General features: G+C 30.5%; 2 protein-coding genes across 2 annotated transcripts; one reads left to right on the forward strand and one right to left on the reverse strand.

Annotated features, from left to right (window-relative positions):
* Nucleotides 1–4,760: 4,760 nt before the first annotated feature.
* On the forward strand, nt 4,761–6,473 carry LOC137832264 (putative aspartic proteinase GIP2). Its single transcript, XM_068640325.2, has one exon. It carries the CDS (start codon nt 4,880–4,882, stop codon nt 6,179–6,181), a length of 1,302 nt encoding a protein of 433 aa, XP_068496426.1. The 5' UTR covers nt 4,761–4,879; the 3' UTR covers nt 6,182–6,473.
* An 8,977-nt stretch (nt 6,474–15,450) lies between these two features.
* Nucleotides 15,451–17,760, reverse strand: LOC137832263 (putative aspartic proteinase GIP2). The gene has a single exon (XM_068640324.2). The coding sequence runs from the start codon at nt 16,878–16,880 to the stop codon at nt 15,648–15,650; it is 1,233 nt and encodes a 410-aa protein (XP_068496425.1). The 5' UTR covers nt 16,881–17,760; the 3' UTR covers nt 15,451–15,647.
* Nucleotides 17,761–20,567: the final 2,807 nt, after the last annotated feature.

Raw genomic sequence — 20,567 nt, forward strand, 5'->3', positions numbered from 1 at the left:
TTTTTTTATTGAATTCTTGCTTTTAAGTTTATACATCAATTTTTTGTGTGTAAAAACATGTTTAAAAATATAACTTTGTTATAATTTTAACTTTTTTTTTTATTTTAAATCGCTATAAAAAAACACGACTTGTTTAATTGTTTTTCTTTTGATTTTTTTTAATAATAAGGACGAGCATGATAATTGGATAACAGGGAATGCATTATGACGGCTCAATTTTCTATTTAGCATCATTTACACTTTTATTTCTCCATCTAGCACTCTTTTGTTTTTAATTCCCTATCTAATACCTTTTTGTTTTTATTTCTCTATCTAGCATCTTTTTATTTTTTATTTCTCTATCTAGCACAATTTCAAAAATAAATAATAAATTATTATTATTTTGATAATTTTAATTTTGAATGTATTAAAAAATAAGTATTTTTAATGTTTAAAATAGTTAGAAATATAATTAATGAATAAAAAAATGAGTTTTTACAAAATAAAAATAAAGAAGTAATAAATTTAAAATGTTTAGTTTAAAATTATTTTTTTTTTAAATGAAGAAAATAAAAAATTAAACCCTACAATAACATAAAAGTTGAATCTATAAACATAAATTAATATTTATTTTTATTATTATTGAGGATTTAATATGTTAATTTCAAGTAAAAAAATACATGATATAATTATAAAAAAAACAAATTAATTAGTATTAATTAATAGAGGACACACAAATAATATTGAAAGTGTTTACCTTAAATGCAAAATCCTAAAAAAAAAAAAAACTAATGCAAATGTTACCCTTAATGCTTAAAAATGAGAAGAAAAAATGCAAAAATAAATAAGTCTAGAAAATAAAAACAACAACAATCAAATAAAAACAAAAAAACAGAAATAAATAAAGAGTGACAGAAAAAAAAAAACTAAAAACATAAAAGATATAAAATAAAGGCAAAACAAAATAAGATAAAGATAAAATATATAAAAAAAAGTCCAAATAAGATAAATATAAGAGATATAAGATGATACTAAATAAGTATATGTTGATCATAAAAGGAAAAATAAATGAAAGATTGTCATTCATTTAATATTTTCTTCAATGGTACATTAAATAGTTTGTGCGAAATGAAACATAATTAATGACGAGAAGTGCACAATCCAGTAATGTTGGGACATGTTCTTTATGTGTGTCATGGTATTTGATAATATGAACATTTTTTTGTTCGATCATGTTGTTCTCTTATGTCCATATCAGTCCTTATTCAACTTGGTTTTTTTATAATTATGTCATGTATTTTTTACTTGAAATTAACATGATTACATCATCAATAATAATAAAAATAAATATTAATTTATGTTTATAGATTCAACTTTTATGTTGTTGTAAAGTTTAATTTTTTTATTTTCTTCATTCTTAAAAAAATAATTTTTAAACTAAACATTTTAAATTTTTTATTTTATAAAAATTCATTTTTTTATTCATTAATTATATTTCTAATAATTATATTTCTAATTATTTTAAACATTAAAAATATTTATTTTTTAATACATTTAAAATTAAAATTATCAAAAAAAATTAATTTATTATTTATTTATTTTTGAAATGGTGCTAGATATGAAAATAAAAAATAAAAGAGTGTTAAATAAGGAAATAAAAACAAAATGGTACTAGATAGGAAAATAAAAATAAAAATATGCTAAATGGAGAAATAAAAGTGTAAATGGTACTTCATAACGAATTTACCCGCATTATGCATTATCGTGGTTGGTAAATTATGAGAATGCACTGATAATTGTGTTTGAAGAACATTGCTCTTTATTTTGTAACTGTTAATTTGAAATTACTCCTATTTAATTCTGAAAAAGATCCTGGAAGTGACTTCTCACTTTAATAAATTTAGTTTCTAAAATATTTAATTCTCTTATACTAAAGAATTAATTAATTTAAGATTGGAATGTTTTTAGATCTTACTTTGAAATTTAATTTAAAAATAAACACTTTTAGAATTAAACTTCAGAAAGTTTAGTTTTAAAAATAAACATCCTTATGTAGTTTCTTTTCTTTGTTTCGTTAGTTATGTCTCGTTCCAAAATAGGTACATATTATGACAACTGGCATATCAGCTATTAGACCAACAATGTACTAGTATCCCTAAGATCAATATTCCATAATCTCAAAATAAAAATAAGACATTTACAAAAGTTGATAAAGGATAAAAATATTTTAGTAGAGTATTTATTATTTGCATTTTAAATATTACATAAACTAATTTTTTGTAGCTATCCGTTGCAAAGTTAGAAATGTCTTTAGTGGTGATTATCAGTTTTCTATAAGGATTATCACAAGGTCAATTTGAAAGTCATTATCGGAAGTATTTATAAAAACAATTTTTCTTAAAAATATCTTGTTTAATACACTCATATTTGACCTATACACTTAAACATGAGAAAGTCCTTTTCAAGTAAACATCTCCTTTATTTGGAAACCAACCTTATAGAGAAATACCGAGATCTGAAAATTCACTACAATATTTTCCGAATACATTTACATTTCTGATAAGAACAATTTTAATTTCAAAAATTTTAAATAAAGGATGTTGCGTATAAAAAATAAAAAATATTTAAACTATTTTTATAAATATTATATTTTCACCGTCAAATCATAAATTATTATTTTTTAATTATTAGAAATAAAGAGAAGAATTTTTGTTTGAATAAAGGACTAAGTCACACACACAATAGATGAATTTATGAACCCAGTAGTTTGAAACTGCATGGAGAAGTGGTATGAGAACAAGTTGAGTATTGACACCATTGACCCATCCTCTTTGAAGAAGCCCTACTAATTAATAATATGATCAAAGAGTCATTATATGCAATGGGCCCTAAGGCCTCGCTAGCTATAAAAGAAGAACATAGCATTTATTATCCTCAATACCTTGCTAGGATTCGATTTAAATTTTATATCCATTATCAAATTAATTTAGATTATTTTAATCTAATTGAAGTTTGGATTTAAATTTCATTAAACCTATATTCATTTACTTTGGATAAAATTGAAACTATTATATATGATAAATACGATAATAAATTTTTGCAATATTGTTTGATTGTACAAAGAAATATCACATGAATTTCACGAATACAGTATAAAATAAGAGAATAAAATGACTAAATAAAATAAAATAAATAATAGAAAAAAATAATCAAACTTTGGGACTATGAACAAAGAAAAGCCAAATCACTAAATATATCATTCACGTAATTGCATATGAAATATTCAAAAGAGTGATCCTTTTAGATATTAAAAATTCATTGGTATGGTATGGCTAGTTGCGTTGATGTGAAGGACCAAGTCTGGGCGAGTGAGGCCCAATTAAAGTAGTTGAGCATTTACACCACAGAGCCATCCTCTTTGACCAAACACTACCAATAATATGATCAAAGAGTCATAAATGTAATGACTTTAGTTACATGCAACAGACCCTCACGCCTTCCTCTAAAATGACTTCTTATACCCTTCACTTCATTGTCATTGTTTTCTCTATTACCCTTTTTTCACTTTCATCATGCTTATCAGCATCACATGCACCAAAATCTAGAGTAAATCTAGGGCAACAAAACCATTCATATATTCAAAGGTCCTTTAAAAAGGATAAGTTTGGGCCTTATGGGCCTTACACATATCGACACTATTTTATCACTTAAAACTACTCTATCAATTATAACAATAAGTATAACTGCTCTATTATTTTCTTTTTATCTTTTATTTTTTTATATGCTATGTAAATATAGTACACAATTTTTAACAATTTTTTATTAATAAAATATATCACTTTTTTATTTATTTATTTATATGAGATACACAAAACTAATAGGTACTTTGTTTGAGGAAAGTGTTCCATCTACTGAATACTTCATTGATGTAAAATCAATTAAGATTGATGACAATGTTGTGAACTTAAAGCCTTCTCCGTTGTCATAGATGGGAAGGGCAACGAGGGCAGCCAAAATTAACACCGTCACTAGTTTTGTTGAATTGCAAAGTTTTGTCTATAAGCCTTTTGTTAGAGATTTCCTCAAGAAAGCTGCAGATAGAAGGCTGAAGAGAGTAGCATTTGAGGCATGATTCGATTCAAGAAGTATTGGCAATTCCATAACTGGTTTTGTTGTGCCAACTGTGGATCTAGTGCTACAAGAAGGAGTGCAATGGACTATTCATGGAGCTAATCGGATGGTATTAGGAAAGTAAAATGTTGCATGCCTGCCATTTGTTGATGGAGGGAAAATAGCAACATGTCATTTTTGTACCTATAGTTTTTTTAGCTTCGGTGAGCTAAAAAACATGAATTTGTTCGTTTGAGTTCAACTATTTTAAGAATAAAATTTGGGTAACTGATATCTTTGTTAGTAAGTATCAATTACTTTCTTCCTAACCAAATCATTTACTTTTCTAAACATTAATTGTTTGCAAAAAGAATAGAATAAAAATAATTATTTTGTTAAATTAAAGTTACAATTATACGATAATTTATATTGTAGAAAATTATAGAGAAATGCAATTAATCTTTTATGAATGTTATATGAATATTGCCAAAACTATTGACATTTATTTATAATTTTCAAAGATGAAACAGTATTTTATTTAAGAATCCAAGTTTATCCTTTTTCCCTTTCCCTTTCGGAGGACAACCTATGTATGCCAGCTGTGTTAGATTAGTATCCAAAATATAAAGTCTGGATTATATAGCCATCCTTTTTGACCAAACAGCAATCTTAAATATCATTATTAATTGAACTTCTTCGTATGATATGCTCTGCATCCTGCTTCCTATAAAAGGAAAACTTAGCCTTCTGTATTACACACACCGCAACATTCATTATCATTCTCTTAGCAATGTCTTCCTCTTTTGCCATCCATTTCTTCCTAATCTCAATACCCCTTTTCTCAGTTTGTTGCTTATCAGCATCTCATGCTCCCAGCACCAAGCCTCACCCCTTTATCCTTCCCATTAAGAAAGACCCTGCAACCAATTTGTTCTACACTTCAGTTGGTGTAGGAACTCCTAGGCACAACTTTGATCTCACCATTGATCTTGCTGGAGAAAACCTATGGTATGACTGTAACACTCATTACAATTCTTCTTCCTACCGTCCTATTGCTTGTGGCTCAAAGCAATGCCCCGACGTTGGATGTGTTGGCTGCAATGGTCCCTTCAAACCAGGTTGCACAAACAACACATGTCCCGCTAACACAATCAATCCATTAGCAAAGTTCATTTTCGGTGGTGGCTTAGCTGAAGATTTCATATTCATTGTTCAACAGAAAGTGTCTGGCTTGCTTTCTAGCTGTATTGACACAGATGGATTCACATCCTTCACCAATGACGAGTCACCGCTAAATGGCTTACCCAAAAACAGCAGAGGAATTATTGGCCTTTCAAGGTCGCAATTTGCATTACCAATTCAGCTTGCATCCGCTAATAAGCTTCCTTCCAAGTTTTCTCTCTGTCTACCCTCTTTAAACCACCAAGGTTTCACCAACTTGCTTGTTGGAACTGGGGAATATCCTCAAGGAATATCCAAATTTCTCCAAACCACCCCTCTCATTGTCAACCCCATTTCCACAGGTCCTATATCTGTGGACGGTGTTGCTTCCAACGAATACTTCATTGACGTGAAAGCAGTTAAGATTGATGGGCATGTTGTGAACCTAAAGCCTTCCCTTTTGTCTATTGACAAGAAGGGAAATGGGGGCACCAAGATTAGTACCATGAGTCCATTCACTGAATTACAAACCTCTGTCTACAAGCCTTTCCTTCGCGATTTCCTCAAGAAAGCCTCCGACATAAGATTAAAGAAAGTAGCAGCAGTGGCACCATTTGAGGCATGCTTCGATTCAACAAAAATTGGTAATTCTGCAACAGGACTAGTTGTGCCAACTATTGATCTGGTGCTGCAAGGGGGAGCACAGTGGAGTATTCATGGAGCCAATTCGATGGTTATGGCAAAGGAAAATGTTGCATGTCTGGCATTTGTTGATGGAGGGACAGAGCCTGTAATGTCTTTTGTGAAAGCTTCAATTGTGATCGGAGGATATCAGTTGCAGGACAACCATTTGGTGTTTGACGTGGCTTCCTCTAAATTAAGCTTCAGTTCTTCGCTTTTGCTCCACAATGCCACGTGTTCTCACTCTTGAATGAGATGTGCTTTTGACGCGTTGAAGTTAGCCACGTTCAAGAATATGTAGTAGCTTCTATCATTTAATGTTTTGAGGATAATTGAAGAATAAATGTTTGCTTTGTTGTAAATGGAAACACACCTTAGTGTTTTCATGTGTGCCATTTAGAAGGGAAGGCATTTTTATAAGATTGATAGAGAACTTCTGTAAGCTGTGGGCAGCATCTGCTCAATTCCTGAAGATGTAGAACTCTGTTAATATAAAATATGAATGATTTACAGTTTGTTAATAATAATAAAAAAATGTTTTTTTTACACTCACCTTACACTTCAATAAATATTAATATTTTAATTATTTTTAATTTTTAAAAATTATTTTAACATTTTACATTTTATTTATATTTTTATTAAGAAAATGTTTTTTTTAATTCTTTTATCACAAATATTAATATTTGGTTGTAAGTGTAAGGTAGAACAGAGTGTCAAAATATCATGACCCAAGAAAAGGGATGATATTTTGATATTCTGTTTCACTTTATACTCACTACAAAATATTAATATTTATAATTAAAAAAATTAATAAAAAATTCCTTAATAAAAATATAATCAAAATACAATATTAGATTGAAATTAAAGAGAAAAAAACTGAAAAGATAGAAAGATGATATTTTGACATCTTGTTTCACTTTACACTCACTATAAAATATTAATATTTGTAATTAAAAAAATAAAAAAAAAATCCTTAATAAAAATATAATTAAAATACAAAATATATAAAAATAAAAAAAAAATCCTTAATAAAAATATAATTAAAATACAAAATATTAAAATAATTTTCAAAATTAAAAAATTATAAATAATTAAAATATTAATATTTATTGGAGGGTAGAGGGAGGTTTAAGTCTCAAAATATCATTTTACAAAACAAAATATGGAATTTATCAGATCAGGTGAGTGTCCTGGATTTTATCTCTCTCCATGAACATGAAGAGTACACGTATATTTGAAATGAAAGGTGGGAATTGTTTAGACTTTTGATATTTGTATTTTGTAAAATATGGAATTCTGGCTTCTATCTTTTTAAATTTTAGTTTCTTAATTTTTAATTTACCAGTAATTTTGGTCTGTTATTTTTAAAAAAAAAATATTCTTTAATTTTTAATTTTAATAGTTTAAAAAATTATCATATTCAATAGCTGATCTGTTTTCACAATTTTGTAAAAGTACCATAATTATAATTCATTTTTTAATAAAATTTTATTGTGTGATTTTAAAATTCAAAAGAACTTCCGAGTAATTGAATTAAAAACTGAATAAAGTTAACAATCTAAAAAAAATAAAGGGTCAAAATTATCTAAAAAATAATAAGAACCAAATTTACCTATAATTAAAAATCAAAACTAAATTTACTATAAGAATTAAAAAAAATACAAATTTTGTGAAATATAAATATCAAATTTTTCATTAAATCAACAGTTTAAGATCATATTTAGTAAAAACTTTGAGAATAAATAGACAATTTAAGAGAAATAAGCAGTATAGATATTTTAGCGAAAAATAATTCCCTAAACAATAAAAATCAATGTAAGGCAATAATTGATTAATACCAAAATTATTTTAAAAAATTAGTATGAGCATAGATACCTAGATCAAAATAAAGATAACACTTGAATTTTTATGCAAAAGTACTATGGTTAAGTTTTTCTAAACTCTGGAGAGAGAAACTTCTTTACCATAACAATAACCAAAAAAGAATTAACGATTATAACTTTGAGATGAAAAGATTGTGAAGTTGTCGAGTTATAATTATAATATTAATCTCTATTTTTTATTTTACTATATTAAACAAAGAGAATGCGAGATAAATAATAGAATGCACACGCTGACACTCATATTTATAAAGTTTTATAAATTACTTAATTATTTATGTTAAAAACTCAAACCTATTAGAAGATAATTTTGCACTCATAGAGATGTATTTTATGAAAAAATGTTAGTAACATGTCTTTTTTTTTTTAATGAAAGTTTTCATGTTAGGCATTACTATGCAACTTGACATCTCAGCTAGGCTAACACCTCAAGTAACAACAATCATCTGCCATCACATGAAAAAAAGTATTATTAAAAAAAAGAAAAAAGAAAGAAAATACAAAAATATGGGGGGACTAGACTAAAACCCACATGTTAACAAAAACGATACATAGGTAGACTATACCTATTCATAAAGAATTCTAAGAACAGACTATATGGAAGTCTATTATACCAATGAAATGATTGTCTATGAATGAACCCTAAATTAGCCAACTTATCAGCACATGCATTTCCCTCACGAAAATATGAGTAACCCTAAACCTGATTGTCCTACAGAAATTAAGACAAGTATTTCATCGATTACGAAGCATCCACGGAACAGTAGTCCTAGCAGCAAACGCAGCACAAACCAAGACAGAATCACATTCAAGCCAAACATTAGTAAGTCCCATCTTTTGAGCTTCCTCCATAGCATGTATAACTCCATAAAACTCAACAACCAAAGCAGTCTGAACTTCAAGAAACCCTGAAAAAGCACCAATAAATTCTCCCATACTCCCACGAAAAATACCTCCACAAGTAGCAAGATCAGGATACCCCCTAGCAGCCCCATCAGTGTTAATTTTAACCCAGCCTGGTGAAGGAAATTCCCATCTAACTGGAAGAGGATGAAGAACTTTCCCACTACGAGTCTTAATACCAAAAAACTTAATCACGTTGAAATCCAACATATCATTCTTCATTGAAGCTTTAGACGAATTTTCCACTAGACAAGTTAAATCTTTAATTACCGAAATAGCCTTAGAAACCTCAATCTTATCCTGAAATCTAGCATAATTCCTCATACACCATATCATCCATATAGAAAAGGTTGTCACAGCAAGTTTAATCAATTTAACCAAAGGACTACCATCACTCTTAATAAAAGAAAGAAGATCATCCTTATTAGAGAAATGAGAAGTAAGAAAAATCTGTCGAACCCAACTCCAAATATGTAATGCATTAGAACATTCAAAAAATAGATGTTGAATAGATTCTTCATGCTTTTCACAAAGCGTACACATAGAACATATATGCAAACCCTTATTCTGAATATGCAGATCTGTAGGAAGTCTCCCATGAAAAATTTTCCTGAGTACTAAAGTTTTGGAAGGCGGAATAGATGAAGACCAAATGAACTTACCCCAACCACCTGGAACTCCTGGTTCCAAGAAAAAAGTCCTAGCCGATTTAAGAGTGAAACGACCAGACTCATCTAGAATCCAATTAGGAATATCTTGTTCCTCTCTAACCATGATATGATTAAAAAAATGCGGCATCTGCTGTAAAGATAAGGGAATATTCCAATCATAACCTGACCAAAATTGAGAGACTGTATCCGGAATGTTAGCCCCATCAGATAACCCTGCAATATTTGCTAAAGAAGTAGTAGAACACCATTTATCATTCCAGAAATTAATAAAAGAACCTGTACCAACAGTCCAAGAAGTATAATCAAGTATGATAGAATAAAATTGTTTAATTCCAAGCCAAAGAGAGGAGGATCTATAAACCATTCTAAACTCGTATTTTGATTTAAGAACTCTGGCTTTCAAGAGTAAAGACCAAGGTTTGTTGCTATAAGCGAAGTTCCAAGCAAGCTTAAGAAGATATGAATTATTTTCATGATGAAGATTAATAATATTCAAGCCTCCATCCTTAAGAGGTGAACAAATTTTCGCCCAATTAACAGTAGCGATACCTTTTTTCATAATATCATCAGTCCAAATAAAATTCCGGCACCACTGCTCAACTTGCTTAATAAGAGAAACTGGCTATTTATACATATTAAAACTATAAGCTAGAAATCCAGTAATCACTGTATTGACCAGCTGGATGCGACCCATCATGCTAAGAGATTTACCTTTCCAAGATGCTAACTTCAATTTGACTTTATTAGCCAAAGGTTGAAGAAATCGACACTTTGGAGCACCAACAAAGATAGGCACTCCTAAATAATTGAAAGGCAAACAACCATGACTACAAGAAAGAATATTTTGAATTTTGGTGACAAATCTTGGAGAATTATCCATGGTGAAGAAACTACTTTTAGAGTTATTAATATATTGACCAGAAAAATCACTATATGTTTTAAGAAAAGTACTCAAATTTCGAAGAGACTTAATATCCCCCTACAGAAAATAAAAATGTCATCAGCATACAAAATATGAGAGGGAGTGAGATAACCTTTCGGACTAGCCATATTTAAAATCTTCTTATCATTCACAAGCTTAGAAATACCTCTACTAAGAACTTCCTCTGCAAGACAAAAAAGTAAAGGAGACAATGGATCACCTTGTCTTACACCTCGACTGCAGGGAAAAAAACCCACCAAACTACCACTTATTCTGATAGAAAGCATAGCTGAACGGAGAATTGTACTAATCCAACTGACAAACGAGGGGTGAAAACCAAAGCGTTTCAAAACTAATAATAAGAACTTCCAACTCAGAGTGTCAAAAGCTTTATAAATATCAACTTTGTAAGCCACATTACCTCCTCTAACCTTTTTAGAAAGCATATTAATAGCTTCAGAAGCAATACCAATGCAATCTTGAATCTGTCTACCCTGCACAAACCCATATTGATTAGGAGAAATGATTCTAGCAGCCACAGGAGCAAGCTTATCTGCCAGTATCTTGGAAATAATTTTAAATTTGAAATTAGAGTAACATGTCTTTTAAAACATCTATTAATTAGCATTTTAAAAATACCTACTAAATTTGAATTTAATTACTTTCTCTATCCTCTTCAAGATCATAAATACAATTGTGATAGGTGGTGAGCAAACGGAAAGGAGCACCCAGTATTTCTAAACATTGAATTTTTCAGAGACGAAGTTGCTTATTTTGACTTTTGACTTTGACATTAAGACTTGCAAGTACTACGGAATGCAAATCTTTAGTAGGATATTTCTACCTAAAACTTCCTTTACTTTAAAAACTCTCATTTATCTAAAATTAAAGTTATTTATTCAACTCGAAAACCTCAGAGCATTGATTGCATTCAGCAACAATGTTGGTTTTTGGCATTGCCATATAAAATAACGGATTTCAAAAAATTACATTGACCTTTTGGAACCCAGCAGAAAAGGAAGAGGGTGTTAACCTTAATTGAAAGGAAAAACTCCCAATACACTTGCATTGTGTATGCTGCTCTTTATCTGTATTGCTTCCATCTGCACGTAATACTAAACGGTTGTAATATTTGCGATCCAAAGTTTATGAGAATAAAATTATCAACAAAGTACTTTGAATTCTAGATGAGATATACCACATTATTGATTTGAAATGTTATCTCCAGTCAGACTCTTCAAATTTTCGATCACTCAGATCTTATATTTGATAAAGTGGGAATACTGAAAAAGAACGATAAAGTTAGATGTGATTATATTCAAGTTATAAGTTCAGAGTTAAACATTAATTACCTTTTTTCTCATCTATTTAGAGTTTTTCTATGAGCCCTTTCTTCAAAGAGGATTAAAGTGGGTTCATATAGGCCTAATACTTTCTTAACTACACTCTTAATAAATAATCAGGTTTTACTTTGTAATTAATGTAAATTTTGTTATGTCATACTAGATCGAGAAGTCGTGTTGTCTAAACAAATATATTTCTTGAAAACTTGACATGTTTACCTCTTAACAAATCTGCACCTGATGATACATTTGTCCGTCATATTTGAGTTTGGATGAAGTGTGTAGATAAGAATGATAGAGGAGATATGTAAACATAAGAATAAAATCATTTTTTAACAATGGTCGAGTGGATAGTGTGGAAATTTTTACCTCAATGATGTTTAAACCTCATAGATTGCTTCAAATCCATTAAAAAGGAGAATTCCTAAAGGTAGTTTTTTTTAATGTGATTGTTGATCTGCATTGTTTGTATGTCTGACAATGGTTTTAAAAAGGAAAACCTAATTTAAAATGATCGTTATAATTTATTTTAATGTGTATTTAATCTTTTAAATTATATCAACAAAACTCAATTTAGCAACCCTAAATAAAAAAATATTATCTAAAGACGCACCACTTAAGCACCATATGCGAAAGCTTACATAGAAGAAAGGATCAACAAAGCAAAACTCCACCAATGTGTCTTCAAAGAGGATTATTCATGAATACCTTGCATCTGCTTCAACTTCTGATTAATTCATTCATAAACATTCTCAAAGCACCGTTTTGATTAAGCAGCACACACACAAAACTGTGAATAATTGCTACTGCACTTCAAAATAGCCAGTGTTGAAATTCCAAGTATAGTGAGTTAAGAAAGAAGCAGTGTTGGGATGCAGAAGTGGAGGGTTGATAAGGCATTGAAAAGTGATGAAGAGTAAAAATTCCCTTTTTAGTTCAACACGGAAAAGTCATACAGCTACACAACATACCCAATGGCTAACAACTGGACCAATATCCACGCATTTATCAGTTTCTACGAATCACAGCTTTTACGAACGTGAAGGGATGCTATACCCAACCATATATATACCTCTTCCTTTTACGATCCTAGATCTCTAATAAGTTTGGTAAATTATCACAATTTTTTATCAAATTAAAACTCATGCTAAACATGGTCATCGGAAAAATGCTCGAGTAGCTAAAATCGGATTAATGAATGAATCATCATCCAAGTATTACCTCTCTATAAGTCCAACTAAGTCCAAAACAACACAATAAGAATAACAATTGGGACATTACCTAACACATTACACGTAATATATTAAGTGGCGTGTGTAATGTAAAGTGAGAGTACCCGAAAAGGTGAATGAAACTGTACCTACCACCCTTTTCACGCTCACTCATTCCCTATTTTCCACACATTTCTCCCTCCCTTATCAACAACAACTCCTGTCCGATTCGCTATCCCTATCCGCGTGTCAAAACAAATACGAGTTCGTACTATAATTTCAATTTCATTTTTTTATTTTTATTTTTTAACTTTCTACTCAGTCACCCAATAATAATTGCCAACATTTATTTCGTACAATACTCGTCTTACAAGATAATGTTGCAGTAACTTGTACTGAACTTCCATTTCTACACGTGTCGTGACAAGGTGGTAGTAAAATCACAACAATCTTGCCTAGTACTCCATCCAAAGAAAAGCCTGGGAAGAAACTTTATTTAAAAAAATCGTTACTGCTAGTGACGATGCGGTGTAGCCAATTAAGTTTGAGGAAGATAACTCCAACAATAAAAACAAATTGGAATTCACCACTTTCATAATTTTAAATTCTATTTCTCATTCATATCTTTAAAAAGACAAATAATATATATATTTTTCTAATGTGACCAACAGAAATGGAATATGCTGAGGATACCACTAGCACAACAAATTGTCTTCCAAACCTATAGCCACTTATTTAGGAACGAAATTTATTGGAAAATTAAAATTTAAGACTATGTTTTAATATCACGTTTGAATATTTGAATGTTTAATTAATATAATATAAAAGTATATTTTTTTACTATTTAGTTTTTAAATTAAAAATTACATTTATGAAGCAATGAAAATGTAGAAATAATTTTTTTTTTTTACTTATGCATAACATAATATTTTGTTTTGTGAGAATAAATAATATTTTTAGTTTATTTTTTCGGTGCGCTTTACAGTTTCTCCAACTTTTATAAATTATATGTTTTTACATATTTGTGTTGTTATTTTTTCTCATAAATAAGTTTCATTGATCTTTTAAACTAAGAAAAATAAATTACTTTATAGAGCATCTCCAACCATACAAGTAAAAAAAATGTTTCTTTAAGTATCCTTTTGTGAATCGCGTGTGGTCCTTAAAGTAGTAAAAATTCTATCCTTTTTTTCTCTATTAAGAATTCAAATTCCTCATTTCCCTTACTTTCACACCTTTCCATCACCTTCTATTTCACTGTTCTTCACACTTCTTGGTGAAAAAACAGTTATTGGAGTGTGAAAAACTTTTCATATGCTCCAACCAAGTTCTTATATCCTAAGTGATAGAATAAAGAAATAATGCAGTTATTTTTGTGAAAAATAACAACAAAAAGCTGATTGTATATATCTATATCTTTTTTCTTAACGAAGGTGTCTTGCAGAAATAATCCAAGATTAAAGTTTTAAATATAAATAAATAAATTTAAATCCCAAAAATAAATTTTAATCTGTCTAAAATATGTATTTACATAATTTTTTAATTTTTATAACTAATAAAAGTAAGTTAAAGAAATACTTTCAATTTTTTTTAAGCATTGTAAATATAATAACGTATTTATCTACAGCACAGGTCACAATACTAATTATTTATAATATTATATAATTTAAATTTTAAAAAAAATATTTATAATATTTTCGCTGTTTTAATGAGTCAACTATATATGTTTAGTTTTTAATTGTATGCTTAAATGCTTTTTTTTCTGTTATGTTTGAACATTTTTAATGTTATTTTATATTATTAAAAAATAGGAATTAACATTTGATAAATGATATCTTGAATCTTATTCTATTAGCACTATGAAGTCTTCACTGTAGTTAAATAAATAAACACATGTTAAATTCAAAACATTCAATTTTCATAAAAATATTAAACAAATTAGTATAACAAATTAGTATATGCATACATAAAAAAAAATAAAAAATTATACCCTGGTACATAAGAGTAAAATTTTATAATTGATTTATTAAGTTTATATACAAGTAAATTGATAAAAGTACACATGTCCCCAACGAATTATAAGTGGGAATTAAAACTACTACCCCCGATACCCTATCCACATATACCTGATTTTCCAAGCTTCTACCAATTCAAAAATAAAATTATTAGATGTAAGAATGAATCAAATTCTGTAATTCTATTTGACTTACCTTAAGTCTAAGTTAAAATAATTTAGAAACTGTATTATGAAGCTTATATTATCGAAAATTTTATGCCACGGATTATTTGGCAGTGTGGCTGTACTTTGTAGACCTGCTCTCTTGAGATTATTTGAAAACCAAAGAAAAATGGTCCCAAAAGCTTGTTAGGAGTGCACAAGACGGCATCTTGAAGGGAATAAAAGGATATTCTTTTACGGTTTTTCAGCTTATTTTAAGAGAACAAAACTGTGTGCTATGAGCTGTATTTGTATCTTTAGTTTGACTTATGACTTATATCGGATATGCTTTTCTCACTATCAAACATTCCACAATTAAAAATGCATTTCTTATCAATCAAACCCAAAATTGCAACAATGGAGAAAAAGTATTTGGATTTAAAATATAAAAACATATTATAACCAAAAATGCCATCGCCATAGAGGGGCACATAAGCAGTGTATACACATACCGCAGGGGAGTAAAAGGAAAAGGGTTATTACAGAACCTGTTAAACTCCTCGAAACTCATCTTAACCTAACAAAACTATATGGTATGGATAATTAATTATGGTCACAAGAACTATGGTTAAACTGAAATGGGTTGAGCAGAAGATCCAGATTTGAAATCAGAGCAACTGGCGTGCCTCGTCAAAAGGGAAGGACTAAATCCCACCATGGAAGTATCGAAGTCAAACTGAACCAACACATCTTCTAGCTGATACCCTCCAATAACAATGGGATTTCTAGGGTTCTCGCCTCCATCCACAAACCCTAAGCACATAACATCTTTGCTCACCTGCACCATCGAGTTTCTTCCGTGGATACTCCACTTAACCATCTCGCTCTGTAACACCAGATCGATAACCGGCACATTGGGTCCCATTTGTGAGCTTCCTACGCCGTTGGACGAAAAACAGAGTCCAAAGGGGGAAACGGGACTCACTCTGCTCATGTTCAAAATCGAAGCAGCTTTCAAATACGCGCTCTCGAAGTTGGCGAAGATCGAGGTTTGGAGCGTGGTGTAGGGCACCACCGTGCTCAGCTGAGCCCCCCCGCCCAACGGGGCATCGAAAGAAACCTTTTTTCCGTTGATTTTGACGGAATTAACGTTGATGGAAGGGTGGTTCTGGTCTGGGTTGGTGAGCAGCGGCGTGAAGGTGAGAGATCTGAGGATTTCGGAGCCGGGTTGGGATTCGTGCGCCACGTTCCCAAATTGAACAACCCCAGAAGATGGGGAGAGGCAAAGAGTGATTTTTCTCTGGGTTCCAAGGGTGTGAAAAACCTGAGACGAGAAAGAGGTGCGAGATCTGTCGAGACCCACCATGCCTTTAGCCCCGGCGGCCAAACCGTTCAAGAGAAGGGTGGGTGAGCAGGTGAAGAGAAGCTGGTGAGACGGTTGAAAGAGGTCTTCCACAAGCTCTCCTTCGCCGACCCTTTTTCCCGTGATGCTGTTCTCCGCAGGAATCTGACACGCTTGGTCTTGATCCACAGGGTTGGCAAGGCTGGAGAGCCACCTGTGGGTCTCGATTTCAGGACCCTTGGCTGTGAGGCAGCGAACTGAACGGTGGAAAATGGGAGAGAGAGATGCAGAAGGGGCGGTTCGGGAAGCACAATCAACCCAGAGAGATGAGCCACCGAGATCAAGCACAAAGTTTGCGGCCTCAACAGGGGTGCCGTAAGAGAGGGTGGTGTAGTACTGGTGCGTAGAATGGTCTTTGGTGACGGGGAGGGTTAGAGAAGACTTGTAGGCAGAAGAGGTAGCAGAGAGAAGGCAGAGAAGGGCGAGAGAGAGCGGGAGAAGGAGGGAAGAGGAAGCCATGGGAGTTGAGAGGAGAGAGTGAGAGCAGTTGGTAGTTGAAATAGGTTTTTGAGAGTAGCGGTGTTGAGTCGCCGCGGCTTGTTGAAATATAGTTGGGGTTGGGGTGGGATAAGAGAAGAGAAGAGAAGGGAAGAAAGTTATTTGGTGTAGCTGACTAGATGACACTCCTTGTGCTTATCTTCTATTATTCTCTCTCTTCATAAACATAAAGAAACGTAATAGGCATGTGAAACTGATGACTCACTCCTCCTTATAATGCCAAAGGACATCCATCTCTTTAGCTAGGAAACAGACAAACTAATTTCATTCGCCCAACTTCCTCCCTTTATCCTTTCCCAACTCACATAATTAGCCTACGCGTTTCACCCTTCTACGTCAATAATAATAATAATAATTATTATTATTATTATTGCCAACAAATAATAACATTCACATTTACAATAAGGACCCTTCGAGAGGCCAGGGGCCAGGCTCCCACAACTACACATTTTTGGCACCCTTTAGAATCCTATGATTATACTTTGGGATAAACTCTCAAGTTTTAACTCCGACTTATCTTGTCGGTGGGTTGCTTATTACATGGACCTCCCTGTTACACACACCCTCATGCTCCAAGCGCTTATCACCCTCCATCATACCTTGCTTTTCTCATATTTTCTATATTAACTGTGTAAGCCCTCTTCTTACTTTTTTTTCTCTTTAGATACCACTTAATACTCTCCATATTTCTATTTCACCCCTCTTCCATACCCATCCAAATTCAATAATTTCAAAATCCAATCCGAACTGCTCTAATTACTTTCCATCTCTTACTGTATTATTATGAAAAAAAAATAGTTGTAAATCATTATCAATATTAGTATGATCATACTTCTAATGATTACGCAAGCAATTTCGTACACGCTTAATTTTTTCTGACGCATTAAAAGTAAACTTGTTATTATCAATAATTGTGTTTGATTATAATTTATTTTTAACCAAATCAACTTTTAAAAAGGGAATTGTTTCTATTTTCTAGTTGATTTTGGATATTTTTGTATAAGTTCCAACCTAATCCAATGAAAACTCAAACAGAAATGTTATCACTTATCACAAATTAGATAGTACTAGATAATCAAATCCGCGAGAACACTGTCTCGGTAGCTTTATTGTCTCTCTCACTTCTGTGTCAGTTGTTTCAACAAACAAGTAAACCCATAATTTAAATTATTTTAAGATAATATTACTTCTTTTTATTTGTGTTATGAATTTTAAATAATATTGCGTCTGTCTTGTTTCTTCTATAACTGGAAATTGTTCATTCACCGTAAACACTCTTTTTGTACTTAAAATCTAAAATCTGCACTTTCATCTAAATAGAAACCAAGATTGAAAGTCATCAAAGAGGAGAAATTGACATTTTTTTTTTTGCAATGCAACATGAAATGCTACCGTGTTAAGGGGAGTTGCGTGTAATTACACCATTCACATATTAATTAACGAAAAAACCGCGTCTTATTGATTCCCTCAACTCACTGAGAGCCACATATGAAGTATTAAAAAATTTAGGAATAAGACAACCAAGTTTTCGTTCAAAATCTCGCATAAGGGATAAGAGCGTCACTGATAATGTCTCTCACATATTATATCTTATTTATTATTTATTCAATGTAAAACCTTCATCTATTTTTATGAAGTATTTCCAACCAAATTATTACAATTTAGTGTTGAAGTTTTTCTTTGGTCTTTAAGGTTGATCAAAATCAGTTATCTACATATTCAACTATTAAATGTTTTTAAAAAAAATATGGAGAGTATCTCCCTACTTGATCCAAATATTTAATATTAATTTCAAGGTAATTGGAAAAAAAAAATAGTGACAGATAAAAAAACATATTATATACTAAGTATAAAAGAACAATTAATAGACCAAGAAAGAAATTTTTTCTATACATAAGTTTTGAACTATAAATTAAAAAACATACACTTAAATGTTTTAGTTCAGTCTTCACATATTATACCAGAACATTTATTAAAAAGTAAAATCTGTACAATTTTTGTGGATTATTTAATAATAATAATATATTAAGAGAGGGTATTAAAAATGTGTTAGTTAAAATATATACGTTATCAGTCTTTTCAATTGAAATTTGTTGAACAGAATTTGGTCCAAGATTTGGTACTGGCACAAAACCATGTGCTATTTTAGTTGTATAGTCACAACCTTTATCTCATATGTGGAGTATTTTAGTTGTTTAGTCACAGCCTTTATCTTATATGTGGAGCTTGATGGCGGTGTCAATGTTCCAGTGGTCCCACTTCTCCAACTTTAAATATATATATATATATATAATTGTACAAATCTTTATAGCAAAACTATCATTATTTCAAATAAGAAGATTATTTAATAATTATTAAACAAAATAAAATAATCAATATATAAATTAAATTAAGTTATCTAGTTAGAATACTAAATAGTAAACATTTTAATTCTTACAATAAACATATTTCCATCTATTTTTATTTTCTATGAACATTTTCTTACACATCTATGATGACATCAATTACGCTATAATTATAATCAAGGTAATATAAAAAAAAATAAACTTCGTATACATATTTAAAGATAAAAATTTATGAAGAATTATTACAATTGACACTTGGACTTATATGTGTTATTACATATTTCGATTAATCCTAAAGAAATAAAAATATATGAATACTATTAAAACATAAAATTTATTAAAATTATTTAATATTATTTAGTATGCAACTTCTATTACCTTTAAAATATTTTTTAACTTATAACGATGATTGAGTCTAAGGTTTTATGTTTCACCTTAACAAATCAAAGTTTAAATCTATATTTAAAAGAAACTTTCACATTTATTGTTTCAGTGTGTTTCAAACAAAATTGTTTCAAAAAGATGATACATGTAAAAGGAATGTTACAGAAATTTAGGTGAAGTTAAGAGAAAAAAGAAGTAAATTTTGCCTTAATCATTGTGCAATTGTGATAGTGAAACTGTTCATTTCCCTTGTGATTTCACAGATAGAGTTTAATGGAGAAAGCGAATATTCCATCAACTTTTCTGCTGGGACTAAAACACAATAATGGTCCTCTTTCGCCTCTGGATTCCACCATTAAAATTAATTAATCTAAATTACTATAATTGTTTATCTCTTACATCACAGACATTAAAGGTCTCTCACTCTAGTCATGCATGTCAGGGAGATTACCAAAATAGGAAATGGGGATGTTAAGCTAATTTGATAAATTATTAACAGAAAAATAATAAGATTAAAATTGAAACTGTCTTATTACATTGATTTAATATATGGTAAATTGATTAACTTTAAATTGAGGTTTGAATTATGATTTATCAAGCCTTAGAAGCTTAAAATGTACAAAACCAATGTCACCAAGAATGAAACAATACTTTGTAGAGTTTGCACAGAAGCCTTAGAAAAGCTTAAGATTATTTGAGTTGTCTAACAGTGAATAAACTGGTTCCAGAAGCTTCATTGTGGGGAAAAGAAAACTATTGGTGTACACATATATCCCTGTCTCCTTGAGGTAGAAGCATCTTCAACGAATCAAAAGATATTCGATTCGCCGCATCTTTTGTTTTTTCTGGAATAAAATTTTGTGTGATGGATCAGTTTTTAGGAAGAAGACAACTAAGATTTCATTCAAAATCTACACGA

This window comes from Phaseolus vulgaris, chromosome 6, assembly GCF_051622355.1.
Source record: "Phaseolus vulgaris cultivar YP4 chromosome 6, ASM5162235v1, whole genome shotgun sequence".
Taxonomy (NCBI): Eukaryota; Viridiplantae; Streptophyta; class Magnoliopsida; order Fabales; family Fabaceae; genus Phaseolus; species Phaseolus vulgaris.